The sequence below is a fragment of the Ovis canadensis genome, chromosome 3 (assembly GCF_042477335.2).
Source record: "Ovis canadensis isolate MfBH-ARS-UI-01 breed Bighorn chromosome 3, ARS-UI_OviCan_v2, whole genome shotgun sequence".
NCBI lineage: Eukaryota > Metazoa > Chordata > Mammalia > Artiodactyla > Bovidae > Ovis > Ovis canadensis.
This window is the reverse complement of record NC_091247.1, coordinates 213124657-213136532: the sequence shown is the minus strand read 5'-3', so window position 1 is coordinate 213136532 and position 11876 is coordinate 213124657. Positions and strand designations below refer to the sequence as shown.

The 11876-nt window shown below is 41.9% G+C and overlaps 1 protein-coding gene and 1 pseudogene across 1 annotated transcript; one reads left to right on the top strand and one right to left on the bottom strand.

The window, feature by feature from the left end:
• Window positions 1–1215: 1215 nt before the first annotated feature.
• Window positions 1216–1698, bottom strand: LOC138436424 (large ribosomal subunit protein uL15-like; annotated as a pseudogene).
• Window positions 1699–5216: 3518 nt separating this feature from the next.
• Window positions 5217–11523, top strand: GDF3 (growth differentiation factor 3). The gene is made up of 2 exons (XM_069586509.1): window positions 5217–5612; window positions 10627–11523. Exons 1-2 carry the CDS (start codon window positions 5345–5347, stop codon window positions 11451–11453), a joined length of 1095 nt encoding a protein of 364 aa, XP_069442610.1. The 5' UTR covers window positions 5217–5344; the 3' UTR covers window positions 11454–11523.
• The last annotated feature ends 353 nt before the right edge of the window (window positions 11524–11876 follow it).

Here is an 11876-nt window from a genome sequence, read left to right as displayed (position 1 = left end):
CTTTAACCCTTGTTTTTGCCATTTTTGTTTATAAGCATACATAATGGGCTGTCTCAGAGAATTCTGCCCCTCTGCCTGACTGTTAAGCTAAAGTGCCTTTGTTCATAACCTCGTCCATCTGTAAATGTCAGGAAGAAAAAAATTAACACCTCCCCCTGCCTGAGGCTTGTCACTGTAGGAGACATTTGCAAGATATGAAATGGTCTTTTTACTTTGCTTCCTCACCTCTCCACATCTCTGATCCATAAAACAACTGGGCATCCAAACCCCAAGAGAGTGGTGTTTTGAGATGTTTGTCTGCCATCTTCTTGGTCAGCTGACTTTCTGAACAAAGTCATATTCCTTGCCTCAACACCTTGTCTCTTGATTTACTGATCTCTTGAGCAGTGAGCAGAGCAAGCTTGGACTTGGTAACACGTGCTTTGGTATGTCTCATAAAGTGAAAGTGAAGTCGCTCAGTCATGTCTGACTCTTTGCGACCCTATGGACTGTAGCCTACCAGGCTCCTCCGTCCATGGGATTTTCCAGGTAAGAGCACTGGAGTGGGTTGCCATTTCCTTCTGCAGGGGATCTTCCCCACCCAGGGGTCGAACCTGGGTCTCCTGCTTTGTAGGCAGATGCTTTTACCGTCTGAGACACCAGGGAAGTCATGTATCATAAAAGACTGAGTGAATTGTCTAAGCTTACAAGGTCATTGGAGGAGCCTTAACTAACTCAGATCCCCCATTCCTGATCCTGTTGCTTTTTCTGCTATATGAGGTGCCTACACACTCAATTATTGCTTTCTTTCCCTTGATCAAATGCAACTTTAATAAATAATAATGACAGAAATATTTAATGTCTATGTTCTGGAGAAGACTCTTGAGAGTTCCTTGGACTGCAAGGAGATCAAACCAGTCAATCCAAAAGGAAATCCATCCTGAGTATTCATTGGAAGGACTGATGTTGAAGCTGAAGTTTGGCCATCTGATGCCAAGAGCCGACTTATTGGAAAAGACCATGATACTGGGAAAGATTGATGCAGGAGGAGTAAGGGGCAACAGAGGATGAGATGGTTGGATGGCATCGCCAACTCAATGGACATGAGTTTGAGCAAACTCCAGAAGATGGTGAAGGACAGAGAAGCCTGGGGTGTTGCAATCCATAGGGTTGCAATGAGTCAGACAGGACTGGCTGACTAAACAACAACAACAAATTAATGTCACCTTGCTTTCTCTATTTTGGAAAGCACTTGTTATCATTTAATGAATTTCCCAGCATGTGGCTTCCAGCCACCAGGACACAACCCCCACCTATACCCTTAATCTTCTCCTCACCTCTTCTGCTGAAGAATTTGACCTTTACAATGACAAGCTGCTTTGGGGGTTTTCCCTTCCCCAGAACTTTGTAGTAACCCGACAATGCCACATTAATGATAGGAGTTCCAGTCTTGTTCTTGGCAGCATTCACCCATGTCTGCTCACTGACCTAGGTCCACAGTTTATCAAGATTGACAGTTGGGCAGAATCTCTGGTTCCTCTTAAGTGGTAATCTCTCATATCAATTTTCCCAAAGTAACCTGGTTGATATCTGTTGACATGGATGCTGTGGTGATGCCTGGCACCAGCATTACCTTGGCCTCCCCGGTGTTTCCAGTGTTTGCGTGTGGCCGTGGCTGTGGCTCATGTGGTCCTAAGTCTTCCTTAGTCAGGGTGGCATGTTGGCAGCCTTGACAAAAGAGCATGTCACCTTGCTTTTATGGAGTGCTCACCATTTGTCAGATATCCTGAGCTTGGCACATGCATTATCTCTTCAGATCCCGTCAGCAACTCAGCAAAGAATGCTTTATTCTCACTTCACAGTTGAATGATGTGCCCTTGATCACACAACTGGTAAGTGGTGGAACCGAATTTTGAATGAGTTGATCTGATTCTTTCTTTCCTTTTTTGTGGCTATGCTGGGTCTTCATTATGGCAAGCAGGCTTCGCTAGTTGTGGCACATGGGCTTAGTTGGTCATGGCATGTGGAATCTTAGTTCCCCAACCAGGGGTTGAACCCATGTCCCCTGCATTGCAAGGTGGGTTCTTAACCACTGGATCACTAGGGAAGTCCCCAGTTAGTCTGATTTCTGACTTTAAATCAGGAAAGTTAAATGGAGAGAATCAAAGTGCAGCATCCATTTATTGTTGAAAACAGGTGGGGTTTGTAGACTAAATGCACTTCCCTGGTGGCTCAGAGGGTAAAGCATCTGCCTACAGTGCAAGAGACCCGGGTTCAATCCCTGGGTGGGGAAGATCTTCTGGAGAAGGAAATGGCAACCCACTCCAGTACTCTTGCCTGGAAAATCCCATGGACGGAGGAGCCTGGTAGGCTACAGTCCATGGGGTAGCAAAGAGTTGGACACAATTGAGCGACTTCATACATTCACACACAGAGTGCAAGTAGGAGTAGGAGAAATGGGAATGGAGAAGATGTGGCTCTCCAAAAGAGCAAGGCCTTTGGAAATAGCACCAATTCATTCATTCATTTTTTCGGTTTTAAGTTGCACAGATACCTATTGAATGTCTGCTACGTGGCAGACACTTTCCTTGGCAGTAGAGAAACCTTGAGGGAAAGACACATCACTTGTCCTTGCCCTCTGTAGCTTATATTCTGTTAGCTTAGAATAATATTCTAGAAATGGAATTGCTGATCAATAAGGACATATAGTCCTTGGACATATTGTTGACCAAAAAGGACATATGGCCAATAAGGACATATAATATAGCACAGGGAACTAAACTCAATATTTTATAATAACCTATAAGGGAAAATAACTTGAAAGAGAAATTAGTTTGATATTATATAATTCAAACTGAATCACTTTGATGTACACCCGACTTACAACATTGTACATCAACCACGCATGTATGCTCAGTCATGTCCAACTCTTTGTGACCCCGTAAACTGTAGCCCTACAGGCTCCTCTGTCCATGGGGATTCTCCAGGCAAGAATACTGGAGTGGGTTGCCATTTCCTCCTCCAGACATCAACTATATGTCAATTTAAAAAATAAAAATAATTTGTCAAAAGATTGAAATGGAATTACTAGTCAAAGGATATGACTATTTTTTATTTTGAAAAATTGTGGTAAAATGCATATTACATAAAATTTTATCATTTTAATCATTCATAGGTATGCAGTTCAGTGGCATGAAGTACACTCATTAAGTATATTCACATTGTCATCAATTTCTAGAACAGTTTCCATCTTGCAGAAGAGAAACTTTATGCCCATTAAACTCCTTATTCCCTATTCTTAGCATTTAGAATGAAAGATACTTAAATAAAAGGATATGATTCGCAACCCTCAAGGAGTATGTTATCTGGGAGGGATGTAGGCAAAACACAGTGAAATGCAGCAAGAATTCTCATGGATGCGCACTCAAGACTCACGGGAGAAACAGGAAGTATCCAGACCTGTTTTGGTGACTCAAGGAAGTCTTTGCAGTGGAAGTGACCTTTGACTTTGGTCTGTGCAAAGGCTCTGAGGTGAAATAAGCTCATAGAAGAAATAAAAATACATCAGTATCATTAAAGCATTAACACTGAAGATGCTGAGTATTAGAAAATGAAACTGGCTAGGGAGATGGGTACCAAACCATAAATGTCCTTAAATGTCAAACTATGGAGTTATTTTATCCTGTAAATGGTGAGAAATTATTATATATTAGAAACAACATTTTGTTTCTCCTTTGGGAAAATAAGCTCTTAAACAGAATCTTGGAGGGCACAAACAAAACCTTATGTGCACCAGGACCCAGAAAAAAGGAGCAGTGATCCCCCAAGAGACAGCCAGACTTGCCTCTGAGTGTCCAGGAGCCTCTGGCAGAGGCATGGGTGGACAGTGGCCTGCTATGGGGTCAGGAGCACTGAATACAACAGTCCCGGCTTAAGTCCTTTTGAAGGAGGTTCTTAAAATAGGTGGTATTTAAAAATAGGTGGGAGAGAAACTGACCAAATTCAGAGAGCCTGATGTTAAAGGGTTTGAGTTTATGAATGGTTACAATTTAGGGCAATGATTTGTGACCCCAAATCATTCACGAGTCTAGAAAACTCCCCCCTTTCCTACCACTCTCAAACAATCTAAAAGGCTCAAATGATAAATTTACATAAAGTGAAAATCAGTGAAAGTGAAGTCGCTCAGTCGTGTCCTACTCTTTGCCACCCGTGGACTATAGCCCACCAAGCTCCTCCGTCCATGGGATTCTCCAGGCAAGAATACTGGAGTGGGTTGCCATTTCCTTCTCCAGGGGATCTTCCTGACCCAGGGATCGAACCCAGGTCTCCCACACTGCAGGCAGATGCTTTAACCTCTGCACCACCAGGGAGGCCCAAATTTACATAAAACAGTTGCTTATTGCTTATAGAAATGAAAGGCAATGAAAAAAAAAATATATTCTTTCCATCTACAATAATTCTTTCCATCTACTGTAATAACAAAATTTATCAAGATAAAAAAATAGGTGGTATAAAATAATGTAAAATGATAATGTCTCTGTTCTCAAAAAGCTTGAAAGTTATTTTCTCTACAGACAAGCTGATGCTTCTGTAGCATCTGAAAAGACTTATAGTTGTTAGGCCAAAACAAAAACCCAAACAGAAATTGGTCTATGCTGCCTTGTTTAAGCTACTCAATAACCTCCGTGCCTTTCCACATGTAATTATTTCAGCCCTGAATGTCTACTAAGCTTTGCAGGTTTTTTTTTTTTTTTTTTTTTCCGCTCTGAACGCTTTGTGTGTTCTTCCCTGGTGAAGCACAGAGAAGAATCCGCCTGCCAGTGCAGGACACATGAGTTTGATCCCTGGGTCAGGAAGATTTCATGGAGAAGGAAATGGCAACCCACTTCAGTATTCTTGTCTGGAGAATCCCTTGGACAGAGGAGCCTGCAGGCTGCAGTCCTTGGGGTCACAGAGCTGGACAAGACTGAGCGACTGAGAGCATGCATATTTGTCTAATTAGACTATGAATGACAAGACCTTGAGCTACTAATACGTTTCCAGCACTCATCTCAGCGCCTTGCACATAATAGATGCTTAGTAAATGTTTGTTAAATTAGTAAATCTCCTTTCTACTCTGTCTACTGCTGGCAAATTTCAGATGGTTATAGAGTTAGCTCCATGCATGGGTAATCTCTTGTGAAATTTTTTTCTGAAACGGTAGAACTAGGGAAGAGGAAAAAAAATTCTGTTCTTTTGTATCCAATTGCCTTTGAGAGCTGGGAAGAGAGCAGTTCACACCTGATTATCATACGTCAGATAAATCAGCAGCACCTGAATTGCTGGGCAGCTCAGCGCTAGAGCTCTCTGCGGCTTCACTTCGGCCATGCTGCCTTCCCTAGCAGCCTTGGCTCTCTGCCTCCTGTACACTCTGGCCTTGGGCCAGACACTGCAATTCCATGAACATGTCTTTCTCCGATTTCTGGGCTTAGACAAAGTGCCTTCACCCAAGAAATTCCAACCTGTGCCTTCCATCTTGAAGAGAATTTTCCAGGCTCAAGAGGCAGCAGCCAGCACCGGCATCTCCAAAGACTTGTGCTACGTGAAGGAGCTGGGCATCCGTGGAAACATCCTCCGGCTTCTCCCAGATCAAGGTGAGGACTTTGGAGTGTTTCCTATTCTCCTCTAGGTGAAGAAAGGAATAGAGGGGGAGTAATAATGACTCAGATGGTGAAAAATCCGCCTGCAAGGCAGGAGACCTGGGTTCCATCCCTGGGTTGGGAAGATCCCCTGGAGGATGGCATGGCAACCCACTCCAGTGGAGAATTCCCCATGGACCGAGGAGCCTGGCGGGCTACAGTCCGTGGGATCGCAAAGGGTTGGACATGACTGAGCGACTAAGCACAGCACGACGATGACCCAGGGGTTTGTGGAAGGCCCTGTGCTGGCATTTTACCTGTTTTACCTAATTGAATTTCAGCCACTGTCCTGAGAGAAAGGCAGGTATTCTTACCAAGTTTTTAACAATGAGGAAATTGAGGCTCAGACAGGAGATAACTTGTAACCTATTCAAGATCATACAGCTAGTGTGTGAACAAAGCCAGGAGTTGAAATGTTTTATTTTGTTTTATTTTCTGAATCAACAGTTTTGCGCTGCAGTTTAGGTAGTGGGGAGGAGGTGGGAGGGTGGAATTAGGGTTCAGTTTCCCACTCTTGAGCCCACACTTTACGCATCCCGGTGCCTTTGAGCTCAGTGTGTCTGTAAATTTTGCTTCCCCCTCCTCACCTCCCCGATCCTTTTGATGGGTAGAAAAGGCTATTCTGGATTTGTAACTACAGAGGGATAATATATGCCGCTGTCATACCTTTTAGGCTAAGGATCTGAGTAAGTGCCATTCAGCAATTTGCGAAACGGACCACCCACCAAAAATTACCCAGATCAAGTGTTAAAAGTTGATTCTCCAGTCTGGTTCCTGCTCCCACCTGATTCTTATTCAAAGTCAGCGATGGGTGTTGTAATCTGCATTTCTATATAGACTCCCAGGTGGTTCAGATGCAGAATTGAGAGCTCTGGTTGGTTAGTTTTACAGCAACTGGAAATAAGATTTGAGTCCAAGAGGCATTTATTGGATACTTGACTAAGTGCCAGGAAATCTGTAAGACATGAAAATACAGAGACCGAAGTCTGCCCTTTAAGAGTTTATAGGAAGGAAAAAAAAAGTTTATAGAAAAGATGGATGACTTCCATATGTCCTGTTTAGTGTCTCGTTAGAGGCTCATGGCCTTGGGTATGGAGTTTCAGGGATGATTTCTGGAGAGTTTAAGAGGTGAGGGGAACTAGCTTAAAGGATTTTCCAAGGAGAGAGTAGGAAATAGCTGAGGCTGCTGCCTTCCCTTCCCCGTGGGGAAAAAAAATTTTTTTGTGATGATCAAAATTTTATCTAATGATACAAGAAAAGGACATAATCTCATAATCCTTCCTCCCTAACCCTCCCCCTGGAGAAAACCATTAATAGTTGTATATTCTTCCAGACTTTTCTTCTTTACATATATAAACTTGTAATATTTTTATAAATGGAATCATGCTATACATACATTCCTCCTATATTATGAACATTTTGTACAAGTAAGAGCATATAGTGAACTTATCCCTGTTTTAATGGTTACATGATATTCCATTGAGTAGACATAATGCTACAATTTATGTAACTGATGCCCTGTTGATGGATATAAACATATTATATGTAGTGTAGCTTTGTATCTACTGTGTACATGTGTGCACTTTTACTTTTATTTCCATAGGATCTTAGAGGATTGTTGTATTAAAGAGTAGGCACGTGTATACTTTTTTTTACATTTCTACTTTTAATATACAGCAAATAGCCTCTAAAATTATACTCTACAATCAGTGTATGAGAATTCTCACTTACTCTGACAGTAATCGCTTTAAAAATAGAAACTTATTGAGGTATAATGTACATTCAGAAATGTGAGTGAATTGTAGGAAACAGCTCCATGAATTTTTGCAGAATAACTAGTGCCCAGATTAAGAAATAGTAGATGACCAGCGCCCCAGAGGCTCCTTCATGCCCCCTTCTGGTTAAGCACTGCTTCTCAAGGGTAATTTCTCTCCTGACATCTAACATCACATACTAGTTTTGTCCGTTTTTTAACTTCATGTCAGTGAAATTGTGGAATGTGTCCTTTCTCACGTCTGGCTTCTTTCACTCTACAATTGTGAGATTTATCCACACTGTATATATTTGTAGTTCTTTCTCATTGCTGTATAGGATTTTACTCTGTTGGTGTGTGGCGGTGTACTTCCTGCTACACTGTGGGGTCGTTAGGTAACAACACTCTTTCAGCTTTTAACTTTTGTTAATCTGGTAGCAAAACAAGATCTTGTTGTTTTAATTTCTGTTTCTTTAATAAAGTGAAATGGTGCATTTTCAAATGAATAATTTATTTGCTTATGTATTTAAAACATATTTATGTTGTCTTTTTTCTTCCAGCTTTATTGAGATATAATTGACATGCAGTGCTGTATAAGTCTAAGGTAGACAGCATAATGTTTAATATATGCACACACATATACATACACATCATGAAATGATGATCACAGTAAGTCCTGTAGAGGAATTCCATGACAGTGTCCAGTGTTTAATGAACTTGGCATTTTCACAACTGCGGCCTGGGTTTAATACCTGGCCAGGGAACAAAGCTCCTGCAAGCTGCAGAGTGCTGCCAGAAAATAAGTTTAGTGAACATCTATCATCTCATTAGATACAAAGTTAGTGACATAGAAAACAATTTTTTCCCTTGTGATAAAAACTCTTAGGATTTACTTACTCTCTTAACTTTCATATACAACATACAGCAATATTGATTATATTTATCATGTTTATCTCAATGTGAATCATTCATTTTTATTTTCCAAATAATTGCCTATTTATATATTATGACCTTTTTCCTGTTTAGGATTCTTTTCCTTAATGATTCGTGAGGCCTGTTAATCATTCGCAAAAGCTGTTTATAAACATATTGCAAGTATTCTTGGTTGTCCTTTTTGCTTTTAATTTTGTTAGTGAAAAAATTTCATTAATGGTGTCTCTTTGAATACAGTTTTTTTATATCTATGTTTTCAAATCTGTTCCTCTTTTCCTCTCTGGCTTTTATTTTTTTTAAAATCACACCTAAGGCATCACCGACTCGATGGACGTGAGTCTGGGTGAACTCCGGGAGTTGGTGATGGACAGGGAGGCCTGGCGTGGGGTTGCAAAGAGCTGGACACAACGAGTGACTGAACTAACTAAGGAATGTGATTTAGTGATATGAGTAAAAAGTGAGACTAGTATATTAGGATTCGAACTATGAACAGGAGAGATCAACTGTTTAGAGAGGATGAGAAGGATAAGCTCTGTGAAAACTTCCCTGAATTTGCTAGTCAGTCAACATTCAAGATAGATGTTTATTTCAGTGGAGTAGTAACAGTAAGAGAGTTGGGAAGTAGGGACTTCCCTGGTGGTCCAGTGGTTAAGCCTCCAAGCTTCTACTGTAGGGGTCATGGGTTCAAGCCCTGGACAGGGAGATCCCACATGCCAAGTGGTGTGGTCAAAACAGAAAGAAAGCAACAGAAGACTGTATGGTAAAAGGAAGAGATAGCAAACATAGGCTTTTTTTTTTTTTTTTCCTTTTTTTTAGAGAAGATAGTTAACAAAAAGAAACAGACAGGACTTTTTTGGTGATCCAGTGACTAAGACTTCACGCTCCCAGTGCAGGGGGCCCAGATTCAATCCCTGGTCAGGGAAATAGAGCCTACATGGCACAAAAGTGGCATGTATTCATGTATTCAAAAGCATAAGACTAGAGGTTATTAGCACTGAAAGTATTAGGACTTTGTGCTTCCACTACTGGGATCCAGGTTTGATCCCTTGTCAAGGAACTAAGATCCTGCTAGATGAACTGTGTGGGCCAAAAAAAAAAAAAAAATTACCTAAAGATAAAATATAAGGGAGCACCAGACAGCCATTATGGGCGGGATGACTGGTGTTTGTTTTGAAGTCCTTCTAAGTGGTTACAACTCTTGACAGCATAGGACGTTCTTTGTGCAACAGGTCCTTTTGGCAGTTCTGTTGAAGCCAGTGAACCCTTTCTCAGAATAATTGTTTCTACGCTGCTGCTGCTAAGTCTCTTCAGTCATGTGCGACCCCATAGACGGCAGCCCACCAGGCTCCCCCATCCCTGGGATTCTCCAGGCAAGGACACTGGAGTGGGTTGTCATTTCCTTCTCCAGTGCGTGAAAGTGAAGTCGCTCAATTGTGTTGGATTCTTAGCAACCCCATGGTCTGCAGCCTACCAGGCTCCTCCGTCCATGGGATTTTCCAGGCAAGAGTACTAGAGTGGGTTGCATTGTCTTCTCCGAATTGTTTCTATGCCTAAAGTTAAACATTTTGTTTTAAAATAAGTCAATTAAATATGGAAATACATTTATAGAAACATTATAAAAATAAATGTGTGTATGTTAATATAAATGATGCTTTTGTGCAACAAGTAACAAGATCTATAGAAGGGATTATACCATCAATTCAGAGTAGTTCAAGCATAAATGTTACTTTAAAATGTTTGCAACAACTTAATATATGAACATACCTGATTTTTATTGGTAACAGTGTCATAGGCTCTTAGAATATTATTGGGATTTGTTGCCTATGTTCACAATTGAAAGAAATGCTAAATTTCACTTCGAGTTTACTGAAGATAAAGATGTGATTCTTTTTCCCATCTAAGATTATAGACCTTCTAAATCCTATTCAGGATCCCTTGGGGATGTGCAGATATGAAGACAAGTACCTCTGGTGATAGATAAGGAGTGAGAGAAACAAATCCTCCCAAATGGAGGAATTGAGTATAACTGAGAATTTCTCATCCTCTTTTTATTTGCTGTTTTGTTTTATTTTTCTGGCCACACCCCATGACTTCTGGGATCTTAGTTCCCCAACCAGGGATTGAACCCGTACCTCCTCACCACTGCACCACCAGGGAGGCCTTCCCTGCCCTTATTTTGTGTGTGTGGATATACATATACCATTTGACACTGATACGATCACACAGGTTGGGGTGAAGTGAAAAATCTCATGGTGACTCTCACATCTTTCTGTTCCCATCTAGGCTCTTTCTTTTACTCCGAGAACCTTTCGCACGCCCCCTGCCTACAGAAGCTCCTGTCCTTTAACCTGTCTGCCATCGGGGATGAGGAGCAGTTGACAATGGCCCAGCTGGGCCTGGACTTGGGGCCCAGCACTTATTATAACCTGGGACCAGGGCTGGAACTGTCTCTGTCCCTGGTTCAAACGGAGCCCCATGGCACAGACCAGTCCACCCTGAAGATGGGTAAAATGTTTACACTGCAGTCAGTACCGTGGCCTCAAGGTGTCCTTCACTTCAACCTGCTGGATGTGGCTAAGAGGAATAATGACCCCCGCAAGAATTTAGCTTTGTTTCTAGAGATAGTGGTCAAAGGAGGCAGAGCCTCAGGGGAGAATTTTCAGCTCAAGGGCACCTGCGCCAGACTGAGACGCTATCTTCACACTTCACTGCTGGTGGTCACCCTCCACCCTGAGCAGTGCCAATCTCCCTCCCGCAAGAGGAGGGCGGCCGTCTCTACCTCAAAGGCTGCTTGCAAGAGCCTCTGCCATCGCCACCAGCTGTTTATCAACTTCCGGGATCTGGGTTGGCACAAGTGGATCATCGCCCCCAAGGGTTTCATGGCCAATTACTGCCATGGAGAATGTCCTTTCTCACTGACAATTTCCCTCAACAGCTCCAATTATGCTTTCATGCAAGCGTTGATGCACGCTGTCGACCCGGAGGTTCCCCAGGCTGTCTGCATCCCCACCAAGCTGTCCCCCATCTCCATGCTCTACCAGGACAATGATGACAACGTCATTCTACGGCATTATGAAGACATGATAGTTGATGAGTGTGGGTGTGGGTAGACTGGCAGCAGTAGACTAGAAGGGGTGCTCTCGGGGTAAATGCTCTAATAATAAAACTACCTGTTTATGACCTTTGGATCTGAATTGTCAATATGTTTATGCTTACAGTTTATCATCATTATCCACGATTAATGATGTCCCCTAGTTATACACACGCACACACACACAGGGTCTTAATGAACTCAGTTAATTTCTGCATCATGCACCTGAGGGTATATTACAGTCTAGATAGAAGGAAACTGGAATTTATTGATAGCCTATTATGGGCAGGCACTATTCTATACATTAACTTATAAATACATTTCACTGCTCTTTGAGGTAAGCATTATTATTTATGTTTCATAGATAAAGCAGTTGAGACTTAAAGCAGCTAAATATCCAATTTTTCTAGAGGCATCAACTTTGGGAGTTCCCTGGCAATCC

Excerpts from the sequence above, each read along its gene's own strand:
- GDF3 (XM_069586509.1), top strand. The coding sequence starts at position 5,345 with ATGCTGCCTTCCCTAGCAGCCTTGGCTCTCTGCCTCCTGTACACTCTG. Across the intron at positions 5,613-10,626 it reads CCGGCTTCTCCCAGATCAAG|GCTCTTTCTTTTACTCCGAG; the intron begins GTGAGGACTTTG and ends GTTCCCATCTAG.